The following is a 22,276-nucleotide window of genomic DNA, read 5'->3' on the forward strand; positions in this document are numbered from 1 at the left end:
AAATGTGGAAAAAAATGTCATTCGTCCAAAATATGACATAAAAGTCATAGGTTAGTATGTCATCGAAAATATGACATAAAAGTCATAGGTTAGTATGTCATCGAAAATATGACAAAAAAGTCATACTTTAGTATGTCGTTCAAAATGTGGAAAAAAAGTCATAAATTAGTATGTACTCCAAAAGGTGGAAAAAAAAGTCATAGGTTAGTATGTCGTCCAAAATGTGAAAAAAAAGTCATAGGTTAATATGTCGTCCAAAATGTGGAAAAAAATGTCATACTTTAGTATGTTGTCCAAATTGTGACAAAAAAGTCATACGTTAGTATGACATCCAAAATGTGACAAAAAAGTTGTAGGTTAGTATGTCATCCAAAATGTGACAAAAAAGTCATACGTTAGTATGTCGTCTAAAATTTGACAAAAACGTCAGAGGTTAGTATGTCGTCCAAAATGTGGCAAAAAAGTCATACTTTAGTATGTCGTCCAAAATGTGACAAAAAAGTCATACTTTAATATGTCGTCCAAAGTGTGACAAAAAAGTCATACTTTAATGTTGTCAAAAATTTGACAAAAAGTCGTACTTTAGTATGTCGTCCAAAATGTGACAAAAAAAGTCATAGGTTAGTAAGTCGTCCAAAATGTGAAAAAAAGTCATACCTCTAGTATGACGTCCAAAATGTAACAAAAAAGTCATACTTTAATATGTCGTCCAAAATGTGACAAAAAAAAGTCATAGGTTAGTATGTCGTCCAAAATGTGAAAAAAAGTCATACCTCTAGTATGACGTCCAAAATGTAACAAAAAAGTCATACTTTAATATGTCGTCCAAAATGTGACAAAAAAGTCATACATTAGTATGTCGTCCAAAATGTGACAAAAAAAAGTCATAGGTTAGTATGTCGTCCAAAATGTGAAAAAAAAGTCATACCTCTAGGTTGTCGTCCAAAATGTGAAAAAAAGTCATACCTCTAGTATGTCGTCCAAAATGTGACAAAAAAGTCATACTTTAATATGTCGTCCAAAATGTGAAAAAAAAGTCATAGGATATTATGTCGTCCAAAATGTGACAAAAAACTCATAGGTTAGTATGTATGTCATCCAAAATGTGACAAAAAAGTCATAGGTTAGTATGATGTCCAAAATGTGACAAAAAAGTTATAGGTTAGTATGTTGTCCAAAATGTGAAAAAAAGTCATAGTATAGTATGTCTTTCCAAAATTTGACAAAAAAAGTCATACTTTAATGTCGTCCAAAATTTGACAAAAAGTAGTACTTTAGTATGTCGTCCAAAATTTGACAAAAAAGTCATAGTATAGTATGTCGTCCAAAATGTGACAAAAAAGTCATACCTCTAGTATGTCGTCCAAAATGTGAAAAAAAGTCATAGGTTAGTAAGTCGCCCAAAATGTGAAAAAAAGTCATACTTTAGTAAGTCGTCCAAAATATGGCAAACAAGTCATAGATTAGTATGTCGTTCAAAATGTGACAAAAAAGTCGTTCTTAAGTATGTCGTCCAAAATGTGAAAAAAAAGTAGTAGTTTAGTATGTCCTCCAAAATCTTGAAAAAATAGTCAGCCCTTGTGGCCTAAAGGGTAAGACTAAGTCTGGGATTGTAGGTTCAAGTCCTGAACGGGGCTTCCCAGTCATAGTAAAATGTCCTGAAACTTTAATAGTGTAATATGTGACAAAAAAGTCATAAATTAGTATGTCGTAGAAAAAAGTCATACTTTAGTATGTCGTCCAAAATTTGACAAAAAAGTGATAGTATAGTATGACGTCCAAAATTTGACAAAAAAGTCATACTTTAGTATGTCGTCCAAAATTTGACAAAAAAGTCAAAGGTTAGTATGTCGTCCAAAATGTGAGAAAAAGTCATACTTTAGTATGTCGTCCAAAATGTGACAAAAAAGTCATACTTTAGTATGCCGTCCAAAATTTGACAAAAAAGTCATACTTCAGTATGTCGTCCAAAATTTGACAAAAAATCAGACTTTAGTATGTCGTCCAAAATTAGTCAAAAAAGTCATAGTATAGTATGTCGTCCAAAATTTGACAAAAAAGTCATACTTTAGTATGTCGTCCAAAATTTGACAAAAAAGTCATAGTATAGTATGTCGTCCGAAATTTGACAAAAAAGTCATAGTATAGTATGTCGTCCAAAATTTGACAAAAAAGTCATAGTAGTGTATGTCGTCCAAAATGTGACAAAAAAGTCATAGTATAGTATGTCGTCCAAAATTTGACAAAAAAGTCAAAGGTTAGTATGTCGTCCAAAATGTGAAAAAAAGTCATACTTTAGTATGTCGTCCAAAATGTGACAAAAAAGTCGTTCTTAAGTATGTCGTCCAAAATGTGAAAAAAAAGTAGTAGTTTAGTATGTCCTCCAAAATCTTGAAAAAATAGTCAGCCCTTGTGGCCTAAAGGGTAAGACAGTGTCTTACTAAGTCTGGGATTGTAGGTTCAAGTCCTGAACGGGGCTTCCCAGTCATAGTAAAATGTCCTGAAACTTTAATAGTGTAATATGTGACAAAAAAGTCATAAATTAGTATGTGGTGGAAAAAAGTCGAAATTTAGTATGTCGTAAAAAAAGTCATACTTTAGTATGTTGTCCAAAATGTGACAAAAAAGTCATAGGTTAGTATGTTGTCCAAAATGTGAAAAAAAAGTCATAGTTAACTATGTCATCCAAAATGTTGAAATGCAGTCAGCCCTTGTGGCCTAATGGGTAAAACAGTGTCTTACTGAGTCTGGGATTGAAGGTTCAAGTCCCGAATCGGGCTTCCCAGTCATAGCAAAATTTCCTTTAACTTTGGTAGTGTAATATGTGACAAAAAAGTCATAGGTTAATATGTCGTCCAAAATGTGGAAAAAAATGTCATACTTTAGTATGTTGTCCAAATTGTGACAAAAAAGTCATACGTTAGTATGACATCCAAAATGTGACAAAAAAGTTGTAGGTTAGTATGTCATCCAAAATGTGACAAAAAAGTCATACGTTAGTATGACATCCAAAATGTGACAAAAAAGTTGTAGGTTAGTATGTCATCCAAAATGTGACAAAAAAGTCATACGTTAGTATGTTGTCTAAAATTTGACAAAAACGTCAGAGGTTAGTATGTCGTCCAAAATGTGAAAAAAAAGTCATAGGTTAATATGTCGTCCAAAATGTGGAAAAAAATGTCATACTTTAGTATGTTGTCCAAATTGTGACAAAAAAGTCATACGTTAGTATGACATCCAAAATGTGACAAAAAAGTTGTAGGTTAGTATGTCATCCAAAATGTGACAAAAAAGTCATACGTTAGTATGTCGTCTAAAATTTGACAAAAACGTCATACTTTAGTATGCCGTCCAAAATTTGACAAAAAAGTCATAAATTAGTATGTCGTAGAAAAAAGTCATACTTTAGTATGTCGTCCAAAATTTGACAAAAAAGTGATAGTATAGTATGACGTCCAAAATTTGACAAAAAAGTCATACTTTAGTATGTCGTCCAAAATTTGACAAAAAAGTCAAAGGTTAGCATGTCGTCCAAAATGTGAAAAAAAGTCATACTTTAGTATGTCGTCCAAAATGTGACAAAAAAGTCATACTTTAGTATGCCGTCCAAAATTTGACAAAAAAGTCATTGTATAGTATGACGTCCAACATTTGACAAAAAAGTCATACTTCACTATGTCGTCCAAAATTTGACAAAAAATCAGACTTAAGTATGTCGTCCAAAATTAGTCAAAAAAGTCAAAGGTTAGTATGTCGTCCAAAATGTGAAAAAAAGTCATACTTTAGTATGTCGTCCAAAATGTGACAAAAAAGTCATACTTTAGTATGCCGTCCAAAATTTGACAAAAAAGTCATTGTATAGTATGACGTCCAACATTTGACAAAAAAGTCATACTTCAGTATGTCGTCCAAAATTTGACAAAAAATCAGACTTTAGTATGTCGTCCAAAATTAGTCAAAAAAGTCATAGTATAGTATGTCGTCCAAAATCACTCAAAAGTCATAGTATAGTATGTCTTTCCAAAATTTGACAAAAAAAGTCATGCTTTAGTATGTTGTCCAAAATTTGACAAAAAAGTCATACTTTAGTATGTCGTCCAAAATTTGACAAAAAAGTCATAGGTTAGTATGTCGTCCAAAATTTGACAAAAAAGTCATACTTTAGTATGTCGTCCAAAATTTGACAAAAACGTCATAGTATAGTATGACGTCCAAAATTTGACAAAAAAGTCATAGTATAGTATGACGTCCAAAATTTGACAAAAAAGTCATACTTTAGTATGTCGTCCAAAATGTGACAAAAAAGTCATACTTTAATGTCGTCCAAAATTTGACAAAAAGTCGTACTTTAGTATGTCGTCCAAAATGTGAAAACAAAGTCATACTTTAATGTCGTCCAAAATTTGACAAAAAGTCGTACTTTAGTATGTCGTCCAAAATGTGAAAACAAAGTCATAGTATAGTATAACATCCAAAATTTGACAAAAAAGTCATAGTATAGTATGTCGTCCAAAATTTGACAAAAAAGTCATACTTTAGTATGTCGTCCAAAATTTGACAAAAAAGTCATAGTATAGTATGTCGTCCAAAATTTGACAAAAAGTCATTGTATAGGATGACGTCCAACATTTGACAAAAAAGTCATACTTCAGTATGTCGTCCAAAATTTGACAAAAAATCAGAACTTTAGTATGTCGTCCAAAATTAGTCAAAAAAGTCAAAGGTTAGTATGTCGTCCAAAATGTGAAAAAAAGTCATACTTTAGTATGTCGTCCAAAATGTGACAAAAAAGTCATACTTTAGTATGCCGTCCAAAATTTGACAAAAAAGTCATTGTATAGTATGACGTCCAACATTTGACAAAAAAGTCATACTTCAGTATGTCGTCCAAAATTTGACAAAAAATCAGACTTTAGTATGTCGTCCAAAATTAGTCAAAAAAGTCATAGTATAGTATGTCGTCCAAAATCACTCAAAAGTCATAGTATAGTATGTCTTTCCAAAATTTGACAAAAAAAAGTCATACTTTAGTATGTTGTCCAAAATTTGACAAAAAAGTCATACTTTAGTATGTCGTCCAAAATGTGACAAAAAAGTCATACTTTAGTATGTCGTCCAAAATGTGACAAAAAAGTCATAGGTTAGTATGTCGTCCAAAATTTGACAAAAAAGTCATACTTTAGTATGTCGTCCAAAATTTGACAAAAAAGTCATAGTATAGTATGACGTCCAAAATTTGACAAAAAAGTCATAGTATAGTATGACGTCCAAAATTTGACAAAAAAGTCAGACTTTAGTATGTCGTCCAAAATGTGACAAAAAAGTCATACTTTAATGTCGTCCAAAATTTGACAAAAAGTTGTACTTTAGTATGTCGTCCAAAATGTGAAAACAAAGTCATAGTATAGTATAACATCCAAAATTTGACAAAAAAGTCATAGGTTAGTATGTCGTCCAAAATTTGACAAAAAAGTCATACTTTAGTATGTCGTCCAAAATTTGACAAAAACGTCATAGTATAGTATGACGTCCAAAATTTGACAAAAAAGTCATAGTATAGTATGACGTCCAAAATTTGACAAAAAAGTCATACTTTAGTATGTCGTCCAAAATGTGACAAAAAAGTCATACTTTAATGTCGTCCAAAATTTGACAAAAAGTCGTACTTTAGTATGTCGTCCAAAATGTGAAAACAAAGTCATACTTTAATGTCGTCCAAAATTTGACAAAAAGTCGTACTTTAGTATGTCGTCCAAAATGTGAAAACAAAGTCATAGTATAGTATAACATCCAAAATTTGACAAAAAAGTCATAGTATAGTATGTCGTCCAAAATTTGACAAAAAAGTCATACTTTAGTATGTCGTCCAAAATTTGACAAAAAAGTCATAGTATAGTATGTCGTCCAAAATTTGACAAAAAGTCATTGTATAGGATGACGTCCAACATTTGACAAAAAAGTCATACTTCAGTATGTCGTCCAAAATTTGACAAAAAATCAGAACTTTAGTATGTCGTCCAAAATTAGTCAAAAAAGTCAAAGGTTAGTATGTCGTCCAAAATGTGAAAAAAAGTCATACTTTAGTATGTCGTCCAAAATGTGACAAAAAAGTCATACTTTAGTATGCCGTCCAAAATTTGACAAAAAAGTCATTGTATAGTATGACGTCCAACATTTGACAAAAAAGTCATACTTCAGTATGTCGTCCAAAATTTGACAAAAAATCTGACTTTAGTATGTCGTCCAAAATTAGTCAAAAAAGTCATAGTATAGTATGTCGTCCAAAATCACTCAAAAGTCATAGTATAGTATGTCTTTCCAAAATTTGACAAAAAAAGTCATACTTTAGTATGTTGTCCAAAATTTGACAAAAAAGTCATACTTTAGTATGTCGTCCAAAATGTGACAAAAAAGTCATACTTTAGTATGTCGTCCAAAATTTGACAAAAAAGTCATACTTTAGTATGTCGTCCAAAATTTGACAAAAAAGTCATAGTATAGTATGTCGTCCAAAATTTGACAAAAAAGTCATACTTTAGTATGTCGTCCAAAATTTGACAAAAAAGTCATAGTATAGTATGTCGTCCAAAATTTGACAAAAAAGTCAGACTTTAGTATGTCGTCCAAAATGTGACAAAAAAGTCATACTTTAATGTCGTCCAAAATTTGACAAAAAGTCGTACTTTAGTATGTCGTCCAAAATGTGAAAACAAAGTCATAGTATAGTATAACATCCAAAATTTGACAAAAAAGTCATAGTATAGTATGTCGTCCAAAATTTGACAAAAAAGTCATACTTTAGTATGTCGTCCAAAATTTGACAAAAAAGTCATAGTATAGTATGTCGTCCAAAATTTGACAAAAAAGTCATACTTTAGTATGTCGTCCAAAATTTGACAAAAAAGTCATAGTATAGTATGTCGTCCAAAATTTGACAAAAAAGTCATACTTCAGTATGTCGTCCAAAATTTGACAAAAAAGTCAAAGGTTAGTATGTCGTCCAAAATGTGAAAAAAAGTCATACTTTAGTATGTCGTCCAAAATGTGACAAAAAAGTCATACTTTAGTATGCCGTCCAAAATTTGACAAAAAAGTCATTGTATAGTATGACGTCCAACATTTGACAAAAAAGTCATACTTCAGTATGTCGTCCAAAATTTGACAAAAAATCAGACTTTAGTATGACGTCCAAAATTAGTCAAAAAAGTCATAGTATAGTATGTCGTCCAAAATCACTCAAAAGTCATAGTATAGTATGTCTTTCCAAAATTTGACAAAAAAAGTCATACTTTAGTATAACATCCAAAATTTGACAACAAAGTCATAGTATAGTATAACATCCAAAATTTGACAAAAAAGTCATAGTATAGTATGTCGTCCAAAATTTGACAAAAAAGTCATACTTTAGTATGTCGTCCAAAATTTGACAAAAAAGTCATAGTATAGTATGCCGTCCAAAATTTGACAAAAAAGTCATTGTATAGGATGACGTCCAACATTTGACAAAAAAGTCATACTTCAGTATGTCGTCCAAAATTTGACAAAAAATCAGACTTTAGTATGTCGTCCAAAATTAGTCAAAAAAGTCAAAGGTTAGTATGTCGTCCAAAATGTGAAAAAAAGTCATACTTTAGTATGTCGTCCAAAATGTGACAAAAAAGTCATACTTTAGTATGCCGTCCAAAATTTGACAAAAAAGTCATTGTATAGTATGACGTCCAACATTTGACAAAAAAGTCATACTTCAGTATGTCGTCCAAAATTTGACAAAAAATCAGACTTTAGTATGTCGTCCAAAATTAGTCAAAAAAGTCATAGTATAGTATGTCGTCCAAAATCACTCAAAAGTCATAGTATAGTATGTCTTTCCAAAATTTGACAAAAAAAGTCATACTTTAGTATGTTGTCCAAAATTTGACAAAAAAGTCATACTTTAGTATGTCGTCCAAAATGTGACAAAAAAGTCATACTTTAGTATGTCGTCCAAAATGTGACAAAAAAGTCATAGGTTAGTATGTCGTCCAAAATTTGACAAAAAAGTCATACTTTAGTATGTCGTCCAAAATTTGACAAAAAAGTCATAGTATAGTATGACGTCCAAAATTTGACAAAAAAGTCATACTTCAGTATGTCGTCCAAAATTTGACAAAAAAGTCAAAGGTTAGTATGTCGTCCAAAATGTGAAAAAAAGTCATACTTTAGTATGTCGTCCAAAATGTGACAAAAAAGTCATAGTATAGTATGACGTCCAAAATTTGACAAAAAAGTCAGACTTTAGTATGTCGTCCAAAATGTGACAAAAAAGTCATACTTTAATGTCGTCCAAAATTTGACAAAAAGTCGTACTTTAGTATGTCGTCCAAAATGTGAAAACAAAGTCATAGTATAGTATAACATCCAAAATTTGACAAAAAAGTCATAGTATAGTATGTCGTCCAAAATTTGACAAAAAAGTCATACTTTAGTATGTCGTCCAAAATTTGACAAAAAAGTCATAGTATAGTATGTCGTCCAAAATTTGACAAAAAAGTCATACTTCAGTATGTCGTCCAAAATTTGACAAAAAAGTCAAAGGTTAGTATGTCGTCCAAAATGTGAAAAAAAGTCATACTTTAGTATGTCGTCCAAAATGTGACAAAAAAGTCATAGTATAGTATGACGTCCAAAATTTGACAAAAAAGTCATAGTATAGTATGACGTCCAAAATTTGACAAAAAAGTCAGACTTTAGTATGTCGTCCAAAATGTAAAAAAAGTCATACTTTAGTATGTCGTCCAAAATGTGACAAAAAAGTCATACTTTAATGTCGTCCAAAATTTGACAAAAAGTCATACTTTAGTATGTCGTCCAAAATGTGACAAAAAAAGTCATACTTTAATGTCGTCCAAAATTTGACAAAAAGTCGTACTTCAGTATGTCGTCCAAAATGTGAAAACAAAGTCATAGTATAGTATAACATCCAAAATTTGACAAAAAAGTCATAGTATAGTATGTCGTCCAAAATTTGAGAAAAAAGTCATAGTATAGTATGTCGTCCAAAATGTGAGAAAAAAGTCAAAGTATAGTATGTCGTCCACAAGGTTGAAAAGCAGTCAGCCCTTGTGGCCTAATGGGAAAAACAGTGTCTTACTGAGTCAAGGATTGTAGGTTCAAGTCCCAAACGGAGCTTCCCAGTCATAGCAAAATGTCCTGAAACTTTGGTAGTGTAATATGTGACAAAAATGTCATAGTTTAGTATGTTGTCCAAAATGTGAGAAAAATGTCATAGTTTCGTGTGTCATTATACTATACTATGACTTCTTTGGACGACATACTACTCTACACTCTAGGGAGTCCTGACTAGTATGCCTTGCAGCAGCAGGCACTAATTTATTTCGTTTTATTGCTTCCTGTAGTCCACGTGAGCCAGTGTGACAAGTGATCGTGTGGCACAATATTCACTATCTTTACAAATACGTGCAGGTGAAGTACAGAGAAACAAAACGGTGGTCTTAACAGTGGCAGCCCGTGGACAAGTGGAAAGGGAACTTGGCTTATAACCGGTGGGGCGCCGGTTCAAATCCCCACCTGGCCAAAAAGGGCTGGGGTACCCCTGAGCAAGGTACCCAACCCCCAATGCTCCCCGGGTGCTACTTAGTGTGGCATTAACTGCTCCTAATTCTAGGTTGGGTCAAATGCAGAGGAATACTTTCCCTAAGGGGATTAATAAAAATTAAATTCTAAACTGTATTGAAAGATATTACTTAAGGAAAGTGATCAAGTCAGCTAAATATCTTGTGAACTCTATTAATTAATCACAGCAGCTTAGTGTTTATGGTATGCCCTGACTTTGTTTTTGAGATTAACTGTCTGCAAAAAGCATTTCCAATTTATTACAAGTTTTTTGCCTGCTACATTCTAGAAGAGGTTAGTTCTTCTCCGATTTCTTCCTTGGTGTTTTACAGCAAATGCACATTCTTTTTTAACCTTTGTTAATAGAATATTTGTTAAATTATTAACAGGGCTAATATTTATCTATTGTATCGTATCATGCTGTCCCGTATCATAACGTATCGCATCGTATCGTATCGCATCGCATTGTGCCGTGTGGTTTAATTGTATCAAACTGTATATTACTTAAACATAAACATCCCACCAAACCCCCTTTAAAAACATGATAGTTTGCGAACGTTATAACATCTTTAATTTGAGTTAATATTATGTATAGTGGAAAGGTAACCTGTAACCAGAGTAGTGCCAGTTGGAATCCCCGGCAGGTCAAAGAAGGCTGACGTACTTCTGACCATGGCACCCACTTCCCATTGCTACGCATTGATTGGGTTAATTAAACACTCTAAATTGACCCCGGCCGGGGGAGGAGGGGGCATCCGGTGTAAAATCTCTGACAAATCAAATATGCTTGTGATCTGCCTTGGTGACCCCTAGAGAGCGAGAAGCTGAAACTAAAATAAAAACATGTCATGTACAGTTAATGAATATGTAAATAAATGTTGCACAATCCCATGAAAATAGTGGAAGAATAAAGAAGCTTTATTGAACATATTAAGTTCAAACTCCCGGAACATTGTGACACAAGTTGGTAACAGAAGAGTTTAAAAATTCCTGTGTCTTGTTTACTGTGCTGCAGTTAAAAGTTGAGTGGGGTTTTATGGCTTAACATCTTAAAGTTTTATTCAGCAATTTCACAACCCAACTTTAATGAGGGGAATTAACCAGTTTTGTTGCTATTCTGATCGGGGGTTTTTTTTGGGTGTAATTTATGAAAAAAAAAATAAAAAATTGTACCACAGCTACAACAAACACACAAACTGCAGATATCATCCTCCATCATCCATTTCTTGTGATCTTCTCATTCTCATGACACAATACTTTCAGTGTGTTTTGCCAGCAGGTTTCAAAAACTCCTTCATAATGTGTCTACGGTGACCTCTTGAAAGCAGAATATGGAACATTCCTGAAAACCGACACATACCTCATGTCAATCAGTCACTTCTCATGTGTCATTTTGGACATAGCTATGTCATTCAAAGGAAGTAAATTCCATAATCTGCAGAGTTGTGCTGACATTTGACAAAATATTCCTGTCTTTCATTTCTCAACCTTTCACCTTACACCTCCTGCTCTGTAGTTACTATACTTTTGTTTTCTCACCTGCCCGCAGGTTTCCGAGAGAGTGCCTTTGCCTATGCCATAGCGGCGGCAGGTGTGGTGCACGCGGTGGCCAACGCGTGCTCCATGGGCAAACTGAAAGCGTGCAGCTGTGATGAGAAGAGACGCGGGGACGAGGAGGCGTTTCGCATCAAACTGCACCGCTTGCAGCTGGAGGCCATTCACCGGGGGAAGGGTATGGTACATGGAGTCATGGAACACTTCCCCGCTGACCTGCCAGGACCCCAGGACTCCTGGGAGTGGGGTGGTTGCAGCCCAGATGTGGAATTCGGAGAGAAGTTCTCCCGGGACTTCCTCGATGCCCGAGAGACCTACAAAGACATCCATGCCCGTATGAGGCTACACAATAATCGAGTTGGGAGACAGGTGAGTGGGAACTGGGCAGGGTGTGAGTGTGCTTTCTGTTTTGTGACCGGTTAACCCGCAGTTTACACATATCAAATTTCCAACAGCTTCGCAGCACAGACCACTAATTCACAACATGCAAAACCTCGATAAAGCTCTCAGAGAGGGCAAACCTTCATCACGGCCACTCAGTTTCCCACAGTCAATACACAAGGTCAAGAAAGTCGAATATTTCCTTCCTTGGGTGATAAAATACATCCCCATTGAAATCTGTCTTTTACTTCTCGAGCTATGCTGCTCGTAGACACACAAATGGAGACAGCGTGGGTCTGTTCATCTGTCTCTTTGTTAGTAGGATTACTAAAAACTATTGAGCTCTTCTCCATGAATATTTGTGGAGGCGGAGGCTTGAAGACCAGATAAATGATCTGTATTTACTGTATGACCACTAACAGTGTGCTACAGGTTTTGGCTCATTGACACATTCACACCCATATTCATACAGCACATCTACGGTTTTCTGTCACACATACCTGCAACTTTGGTCTTGTCGAGGTACATGTGAATAGTTGTTTTTTAGAGATAAATAAAGAGTCTCAGCAGCTTGCATCAGGGGAGAGGCAGGGTACATGATGGATGGATCGGTTTCCTGCCTGTCACACGACCAACGTGCCGGAAACATACTGTGACATTCACACTAACTGGCAATTTATAGTCTCCAAATCCACCTAACCCCAATGTATGTTTTTGGATTGTGGGTGACTCCCCGGAGTGAACATACTAACTCTCACTCAGAAAGGCCCTACTTGAACTGGAATTTGAGAACCCTCCTGCTGTGTGGCACGTGGTAGCCACTGCACTACCAGGGCATCTTCTGGATTACGCTATAAAAACAAGTTCATATGCAGGTTAACCTTTGCCAAAAGTGCAAACCTCATTTGGGGTCAAACTCTCCTCAATGTTCAAGCTGTTTCTTTTTGTCTTTTTTTTATCATATTTGAGTGTAAATGGTGCACATGCAGGTTTTTTTTGTTGTTGAGTCGCTCTGGCTCGGTCTTCATTCATTTACAAAGGAGCCTGGTCTTGTTAGCCCGCAGAGGCAAGAATTGCCTTTAAGGACTTTGGCATATATATAGTATATTAGCAAGCTAATATTTTACTTTATGTGAGTTGGCTCAGTTCGTTACATAATGAAATATTGATGTGCTACTCTGCATTTACAAAACACTCGTATACGAGGCTAAGTTTGAACTTGTGAACAGTTGGTGAACAGGTTTCCAGGTATCTTTATACTCATTCTTTGTACTTTGCTAATTTATGTATCGCTTATCATCTTTTATGGTGTCATTACTTGCCCTGGATTGCATTCAGGAAACTTGGAGCTGTAAGGTGTAGAAACAGGCACATGCAGGTAGTCAGGTAGCTGTTAAGGGGAGCGCTGTTGGTGGCGTACGCACTTTTATTTATCGGCTGATCGTGTTTGCGTGATGCTAAATTCATGACCATGATATTTTCTTCCTTGTGTTTACAGCCTTAGTGCTGGGCTGTTGTACGAGATTTGTCTCGCTTTACTGCTGCGGTGTGTTTCTTCTGCCTCACCTGCTTAGTTGCAGAGAAACATGCACACAACATAACATCGTTTTACAATATAAAGTCACATTTGAAAGTTACACGCCACAGTTTTGATATCACCGTGTAATATATCTCACCACACACTATTTGACCAAGTTTAATTGGGTTGACTCTATCCCACAGAGTATCTAAAAACATTATGAAGGGAGTAAAACAGTGGTTAGATAAATAATCTCTGCTATTAATGTAAATATTGTACTGTCTTCAATAAAAACATGACACTATCTTCAGTATAATTTATTACACAATAAAACAGGTGGACAGTGGGTGGGTTGCTGGCGACTGGGCCAATGATAATGTTATAGTTCACAACATAATCTGATTTCATTGGCTTTTATTGGTCTGTCGTTATTACACTGCTTTCTTTTTTTTTTATTGGGTTTTGCCCAAGCTCCACTTGCTGTAATGTTTTCTCTACAGTTCAAATAGCCAGTGGAAAAGTTAGGACGAGGAATATTTACGTTGTTTTTTTGTTTTTTTTTATCAGTTATCACTACATTGGATATTCATTCATTCATCAATTGTATATTCACTGATTCAACAATTCTGACAGAATGTTTCACAGGGGGGGAATTAGATAAATAAATAAGTCACAACCACAGTTGTATCCTGTAAACGTACTTATATTACTTTTAGAGAAACATGGTGTGTATCTGCTTACTGGTCGTTATAATAAGAGTATAAGTTTATACATGTGGCTTATAAGGCAGATTCAGATGCAGTAGATTGGTTATACTGGAGGTTTTAGTACTGGTTTTAGTTGTGTAGAAGTAGCAGTAAACGACATGATTATGAATTGCATTAAGAGGTAGTTACAGTGAAAGATGGAAATTTGAGCCCTCGACAAATCAATCGTCTGGTGCACTTGGTCAGGTAGAGGCAGCATTGTGTTGTGGCGTACCACAAAAGAAACACAAGGAGAGAGTGGTTAGTGGATAGTGCTTGAAATCTTCCCCCTGCGAAATGAGATGACCCTACTTTTTATTATGCTACACATTACATACCCTGCCTAGGCATTATGGGAATAACTTACACGTGAAGACCCAAAACAAAGAGGTAGGTTGATGATTAAGTAAGTACTACGAGTACGAGTTTGTCTGCAGTGCAAAAAAAAAAAAAGGTGCTCAAACTAACAATGGTGATGATGTATTGGTTAAGGTGGTCGCTATGGCAATTTACAGTGTGATTCTCCTTTTATGTAATGGGCTTGCCTGAACACACAGCCTCGTGGATCAGTATGTAACTGTGGGAGTCGGATAAACTCAGTCTTTTGTCGTTATATCTTTGAATGCCATTGTTCCCTTAAATTCACTCAGATTAAAATCGGAGAAAGAAGAACGGAGCAACTGTGGACAAATAAGTCATTCTCAGACCGATAGGGGGAAGTTGTGAGTTTACATGAACTTTGTTTTGTTGTGATTTTGGTTGTGTAACGACTGTGTCATGTCAATTATCAGTCAGGATGTCATAAAGGGTCATGGTTTTCAGACACAGAGGAAGTGTACCCATGACACCAAAACACTGCTGTATTCCGTTATACAAATATTTGTTATATTAATATATTGGGTCGTGTTTAAGAACCTCTTGTGGTGTTATTCCTTATTTTCACTGTCAAGTGTTTTTTTCCAGTGCAAGAGAAATCGTAAATGACGGTGATAAGGCTCGACGATGTCCAGTTCTGTGGTAAAACAGACAAGAAGCGACCGTAAATTGCTCATTGTTCCCCGTTTCCTCCTGAGTAATTTGGGCCTGTATCTTTCCATCAGTTTACTTCTGGTTTCCTTGATTATGCAGACAAAACACACATGTGAAGAGCGTCAAACATACTCAACAGCTGGCCTCCCTGCGGTAGCTGCAATGGTAGAAACTGTCACATAAATCTTAATCAATGATGTGGACATGGGAGTAAAGTTTCTCTCTCGCATGTCATTAGTTTATGAACAAAAACAATGTTTGTGAGTAAGGTTATGAAACTCTCACAGAGGATCAAAATGCTGCCTGAGATTTAGAGTACATTGTCCCACATCCAAATTATCCCAATCCTGTGTTTCCATAAGTAAATATGGGTTTGAACCTCTCATCATGTAGGAACAAAAATCCAATTTATTGTTTTTGAAAAGCACATAGGAGAAGAGAGTGAGTGTCAAGATAATTGTAAGTGTCAAATAGTTGAATGTGACATGTGGGTGATAGGCATTATTAACAACAACAACAAAAAAAACAGAAAGTGTTTGCAAACTAGTTATTATTTCCAAAACAATCTTGATTACAGATCAGGTAACGTTTTGAGCCCAACCCTTCTTCTTCTTCTTCTTCTTCGAGAGAGAGAGAGAGAGAGAGAGAGAGAGAGGCAGCAGACACACATGATAGCATGCATCCCCACCAAGTCACATGAGAAATCATGTGATGTGACAGATACTTAACTAAACTGCCCATTAGCACGATATGTACTTTTGACTTGTGTTACACAAAAGGCATAATCCTAATTATATGATGGGATCTTATTAATTGAGGACATGCACTCGTCTTGCTTCAAGCAACTGTGGAGGCGATTAATCTGATGATAATTATAATGGATAATGGATAATGTTATTTAATGTTATTTAATGTGAGTGTGTGTGCGAGAGAAAGTCAAGATAAGATCTGTAACATTGTGTCTGAAAACCAACTTCATTTTCAGAAGTGATTAGGAACTATAGGGCTGTCACTCCAAAAATCAAGTTAGAACGGATGTTTTTCGTCACATGCTATTCCTTTAAAAATATCTGGGTGGAGCTAAGAGCTACTTCCAATCACGGCAAAACTTTAAGGTTAAAAAATTAAGCCCAATTCTGAGAATCAGATCAACATCACTTTTTTTTCTGATTTCTGATGTAAATCAACTGTAAATCATTTTACATAAATGAATACATCATTAGCAAGATTATCAAATCAGGTTCCACCGCAAAAAAAACGTCTCGCAACAATCAAAACATGTAAAGCAACTTTTAAACTTTAAGACGTACAGCAGTAGCTCACAGAAAACAAATTGTAACATGGTTTCATTTTAATTTACAGTTTGATCTTTCCAGAATATTTAACAAAGGCCGTACATTGGCTCAGAGATTCCTCGATAAATTTTGCTTCCAGCCAAGTGAGTTGAGACATACATCAAATGAGACACATAGTCTTTAACATCAAAGAGCCTGTGCCTTGTTCTTGGCAAAGACTCTGGTTGTAACCGGAAGAGGCGAAATGACACGCAGTGGTCGTACCTCTTGCGTTTTGACACAAGCCGGGTGACCCCTGATGACCTTGGCAGGGTTCAAAGCTAAAGTCCTTTGCCCTCCAGCCTACGTGATGCATCTAGTGATACGACACTGCGACACAGACATCTTCAAAACCCCTAGCTTCTTTGGGAAGAGATATTAAAGCTCCCTTACTATTATTTCTACTGTTTTAATTACAAAATAAGATTGATGCACACAAGGGCAGGAACGATATGCTTTCTTAACACTTGGTATAAATGTTAGAGGCTCATTCTGGGGTAACCAAAAACAACGTTACATACACTTGACCTTTAAACCTAAATTTAATAATTATAAGTCACTTTTCCAAAATCAATACACATCCATGTCAGTCAGTCTGACGTTTATCTTTACTGAATAGGACAGTTAGAAAGCAGAATGTTTTATGTGCTAACAATACAATAAATACAATACAATACAATAAAGTGTTTTTTAGCTTTGCCTACTCAGTATTCAATAAGAAAATAAAATAAAATGCTGGACCACAATGAACCGAGACTCTCAAAACATGGAAATGAAGAATGTCTTTTTGATAAACAGCTACTTTTAGGGGAGAAAACTATTTTTTGAATACATTTTTTCAATTCCTATTTTTTTTCCCCACCTCTTTTTACACCTTTCATGGTTTGAGAGGCATGAAATTGGGCTCACAGAGCTCCATAGAGGGTATCAGTGTTTTGCTGCATCTAGCCCACAGAGCGGGAGTTGAGTGAGGACAGAGGGCAAACATACAATGACATGCAGAGCGGTTGTGCCGGAGAGAACCATGCACCTTGATGACTTCAAATAGTAAAGAAAGCCACAACAAAGCCCCCCTAAGACCTCACAACACAACGCGCACACACACACGTGTGACGCAGACGCACGGCCCCTAGAATCAAACACAAAACACTGACAGGTGGGGCCTCAAAATAATGCCTGCCCTTCCCGTGTCTCTTTTCCTCCCACCGACCCACCATCTAACTTCCCTCTGCTGCGCTCCACCCCTTGCCCCCCCCCCCCCCCTTTCAGAGAAGTAGTCTTTAGGCAGAGGAATGCGGTGGGTTTTTTTTTTTGCGGGGCGTGCATGTCGCCTCATGCCCACCCCAGGGTTCTCACGACGTCCCGTCTTGTTTTTAGCCCTAATTAGTGGCTGCTGGCAGTTTGGAAACAGATGTTTAAAACCCTGCAAAAGATTTTAGACTTCAAACGTCGCGGCGGAAAGTAGAAAGAGATTCGCCCTTCCTTCCCTCCCTTCTCCTGCTCTGCCTCCACCGACATCTCTCCAGCAAAGCTGATTACAAAAATAACACTGTATTCTATGATGGAATAAGGAGTTATTCCATCAAAAAAGAGGTGGCGATCCGCACAGACGATGGTACGACATCAACAAATAGGTTAAGTCCGGGGCAAAAACACAAAATTCCCTTGAGTGTGTAGGAAAAGAAAGTGTTCAAGTATCATCATTGTAGTAAAAAACTCTTATTATTTGCTTGATATTCTTTACTTTACAAAAGTGATCAGATTTTTATTTTGACTGATGCAAAAAGAATATTTTTTCTTCTTTCACTATCATTGTTAGTTCCTTAATTCAGGTCATTCACACTTAAGCTTTCCAATGTGTTGCTGCAGTGAACCAGAGCACAGAAGTTAATAAAATGCCGTTTTAAAGGCTTGGCTACATGCTAAAGTGCCTGCTCATGACATGAAGATACTCCACCAAGGCAGTAAACTTCTCGGCCAATTTTTTCTTTTTTTTTTTTTTTCCCTGAGTGTTTTTCTCAATCGTTTAGAGAGCACACCTCAAAGCAAATGCTTGGCACGCTTTCTTGTGTTCTTGTGTTGCAGAGCTTCACGCTATGCCGAGGTTCTGTTGAATCCTGTCTGTTTGTCAGGCAAGTGGTGACAGTGCTGGCTGTGCAACAGTCAGCAGTCGTGTTACTGGCAAGCGTCCTGTAGTAATTACAATTTACCAGCACGGTCTAACTGCAGGGGAGTAAAAAGAGATGGTGTGGCTCTTATTAGGAAGGAAACGATACATTTCACAGCACAATGCTGACAAAACGACGCAGACATTTGCTCCGACTCCCTAAATAATTGTTTAAGTGTTGTGTTCGTGATGGCGCTTGTGTCTGTGGTAATTTGGAATTTGTCCTTTTCACGATGTGGATGAATAACGGCGGGATGATGTGATCAGACTGTGCAGCCTTGGCTTTTAAAGGCCTAGTGTGTGACATTTAGAAGGGTGTATGGGCAGAAAGTGAATATAATACCAATAGATATGTAAACATGTATAACCTGATGCATAAAACAATGATGAATGGGAGTGTTTCCGTCCAAATCCTCACACTGCTGACTGTGTCTCACGTACAGTATCGGCATGCTTTATTGACGATGCTGCCTCAGTGAGCTGCGGATACTAGCCACGTCTTCTTCACTCACCTGCATTGTTAAATCAGGAGGAGGACAGAAACCGATGACACTGACAGTGTAATCACATGCTGCTGGAAGTGCAAACAATGGCAGTGTGGAAGAGTGACACTCAAACACACACACACACACCCTCCGACACTGCTGTCTATGACCAGAGGCCTTTAGGGTCAAGAGCAGTTTTGTATGATGTGATAGTTTCTCCAAAAGTGTGGTTTCTCAGTGCCAAATTCACATAGTATTCGGTGGTAATGGAACTGCGTTAGCATCTGAGGCTAGTTCCTATTTAAAACTGCAAATGATTCTGTCCTTGCTGAGGGTTAGAAAATGACATTTATCTTGGCAAAAGGCAGATTCACTGGCGTCTGATGTGAGCAACTGAAAATGCATGGAACTCACATGAAGCTCAGTGTCAAAGGAAAGGACCACTGACGACCTACTTTATCTGCACAAAGGCACATTTTTACTTCACTAGAGCACTGAACATACTTTAGAATTTATTTAAACCATAATGGATTGGAGCTGTGCACCCTCTGGCTTGACCCGAACTGGCAAATAGTGATCCCAGATCCCTTTTATGTCTAGCTCTGGAGATCCCATTCACCTTAATTCATTGACTCAGAAACCCACACGAAAAGCACAGTGTGTTTGATCATAAATAGCAACATTAGCGTGGGGTTAGTCCCGCACTCTCCAGAGGCCAATTCATATCATCCGTGGTGTGCGGAGCATTCCTGAGTCCTGACAGTACGGAGGGCGGGCATTTGATGTGACCCACCACACACTGTGCACACGCCAACACATACATGTGCACTTGTGCACGCATACACACACACACACACACACACACAGTCTGGTCTCCATGACTTCAGAGGACATAACATTGACTTACATTCATTTCCTGTACACTCACTCTAACCTTAACCATAACTACTACTGGCCTGAACCTAACCTTAACCTAACCCTAATCATCTAACATATCTTCAATTTAAAATGACATCATGGGGACTTGCTTTTTGTCTCCGTGAGGAAGACAAGTCCAGATTTAGGTCTCCACAACATGAGTAATACCTGCAACACACACACACACACACACACACACACGCATTATCCTCGCGACTCTCTTTCTCTTTTACTCACATCCACGTTCACCCAAAAGTACACAGAGGAGAAGGCTTCACAGTAAAAGCTCAGCAGGTGGAAGTGCTTATGCTGGTAATAACATTTTATTAGAGTCTCTAAATGAGAGCTGTGGACATTGTGTGCAATTAACAGCGAGTAAATACTGCACATGTGCACACGCACATTCCACTGAAGTATAGTTCTTCACTGTGTACCGTAAATATGCATCTTCTCAGTAAATTGCATGTCATTGTGTTGGCGCGCGTGCCCGCGCGTTTTCCCGCGCGCCCGTAATTGTTCTTTTGAAGCAAGGCGTTTGATTTGTTTAAAGTGATGTCTGGGCTTAATGTGCGGCTGTGGGATTTGTTTGTGTGCTTTGATATTGCCGTGGCTCTCTGCGTGGCTTTAAAAGGTCCTGGAGCAGATCTGTCTTTGAACTGACAAAACACAAGGCATCACGCAGACTAGCCTGCAGATTAGCGGCGAGAAGGGTCGCCCGTGGGACACACAGACATCAGATTAGGACTTCCCCAAAGTGATTACGCACTTGGCCGACAATTAAAGACAACGAGGCAAAGAAAATAGGTAGTGCGGCGCAAATCGTGCTGCAGCGTATGAACTACTGTACGTCCACATGGTGCACATATACCAGTTTTACTTCCATTGTATTGCTTTTTTAAAACTATTTATGTGGATAATAGCGATTGGAAAGCATTTCAAATTCATTAACTGACTAATCTAGACTTCCCATCTTGTGTGCGATTTGCCTGCGGGGATGAGATCATACACTATACACACACACACACAAACAATACATTTTATATGGCGTGGGATTCATAAAAAAGGTGTAACAAGCACAGACAGGCAAACTTGTCAATTCCTCATTGGCTATTTCTCCTCTCCATTTTGTGCTGTAAATGTCATACCACAGGACCTTCCCTCCTCACAAAAAGAAAAAGGAAAAAAAAAGAAATCCTGTAAGTCATTATCAACTTATTCATAAGCACTCAGTCAGTGAGTATGATATTTGGTCAGGGTGACAAAAACAAGTGTAACAGGAGTGTGGTAACTAACTCTAGTCCTTGAATCGCAGTTATTTTTTTTTTTATTATTATGACACGGCTGCACCACCCATTTGAATGCAACAAAGAAAAAGAGAATACATCATTACGCTTGTATGGTTTCGATTTAACCGTACTATTTGGAAATCGCCATAGTAACGAGACAATGTGTCAAACACTTTTGTTTGAAAAGAGAATACAGAATTAACAACCTGCTAACCAGTAGTGGTTGTTGGCATGCACGGAAACAAACACAAATCGGGACGGTCGGCGAGACGGTCAGCCAAACACACATCACTTGAATTTTGGCCAACGCACCAACTGCAATAACAAACGCTCTGATCTTTAGTTTATTTCACAACTCCTCTTCATTGCACAGTAGTCTGCTGTGCTCTACACCAACATGTTGCACTTATCCCCAGTCTACTGTATTATGTAGCCTGCAGTCCTAATCTGCCACCAACATGTCGTATTTGATCTCCGTCTGGGGCTCTTTTATAGACGCCTCTGTCTCACTCTCTAAGCCAATTAAAAACACACCAGATGTTTGTCTCCAAACTGTGGTCCACCAGTGACTTTGAACCAGTTGCATCTCTTTAGTGTGTGTGTGTGTGTGTGTGTGTGTGTGTGTGCGCGCAGTGTGAGCCATAGTGTCAATCATGAGTCATGGAACTGCCAATATAAGCAGGTCATTTTTTATCCAGTAACCCAAGATTTAATAATCATTATTATGATTAAACCGCGAGAACACTGCGATCGTCCGCTGCTGGTTTATTGGAGGTTCCCCACAACAGCCCAAAAAAACAAAAAATTGGGACTTTGTTACTTACAGCCCTAAACTTTGGAACACACTACGCTTAGACATCAGGGAAGCCAGCTCACTAGATATTTTCTTTTTACTCTAGCCTTCAACTAGCTCCTTTTTTTTTTAAATTCCACCCTGTGTTGTGTTTTATTTGCATTTCTGGTTTATTTTAAAGTGAAAACAGGGTTCAAACCTCTTCACTCGAGCCTTTTCCTATTTCATTCCACCCTGTGTTGTATTTTACAGTTGTATTTGCATCTTTTGTTTTATTTCAAAGTTAAAACCGTTTTAATTTTTTTTACTTTTTGACTGTAGACTTGTCCTTTTCATTCCACCCATTCTATTGTTGTATTTGCTTTTTAAATGTCATTTTCCTTTTATCGCCAAGCACTTTGAGCTGTGATGCTTGTATGAAAGGTGCTAGACAAACACATTTTATTATTATA

General features: G+C 36.9%; 1 protein-coding gene across 1 annotated transcript in view; it reads left to right on the forward strand.

The window, feature by feature from the left end:
• The window catches only part of wnt10a (wingless-type MMTV integration site family, member 10a), a 37,262-nt gene that overhangs the window by 6,530 nt on the left and 8,456 nt on the right, over nt 1-22,276 (forward strand). Inside the window, exon 3 of the mRNA XM_058623238.1 lies at nt 11,162-11,535. Within this exon, the coding sequence (XP_058479221.1) occupies nt 11,162-11,535 (374 nt within the window). The remainder of the gene's footprint in view (nt 1-11,161; nt 11,536-22,276) is intronic.

Source organism: Solea solea, chromosome 2 (assembly GCF_958295425.1).
Source record: "Solea solea chromosome 2, fSolSol10.1, whole genome shotgun sequence".
In the NCBI taxonomy this organism is placed as follows: domain Eukaryota; kingdom Metazoa; phylum Chordata; class Actinopteri; order Pleuronectiformes; family Soleidae; genus Solea; species Solea solea.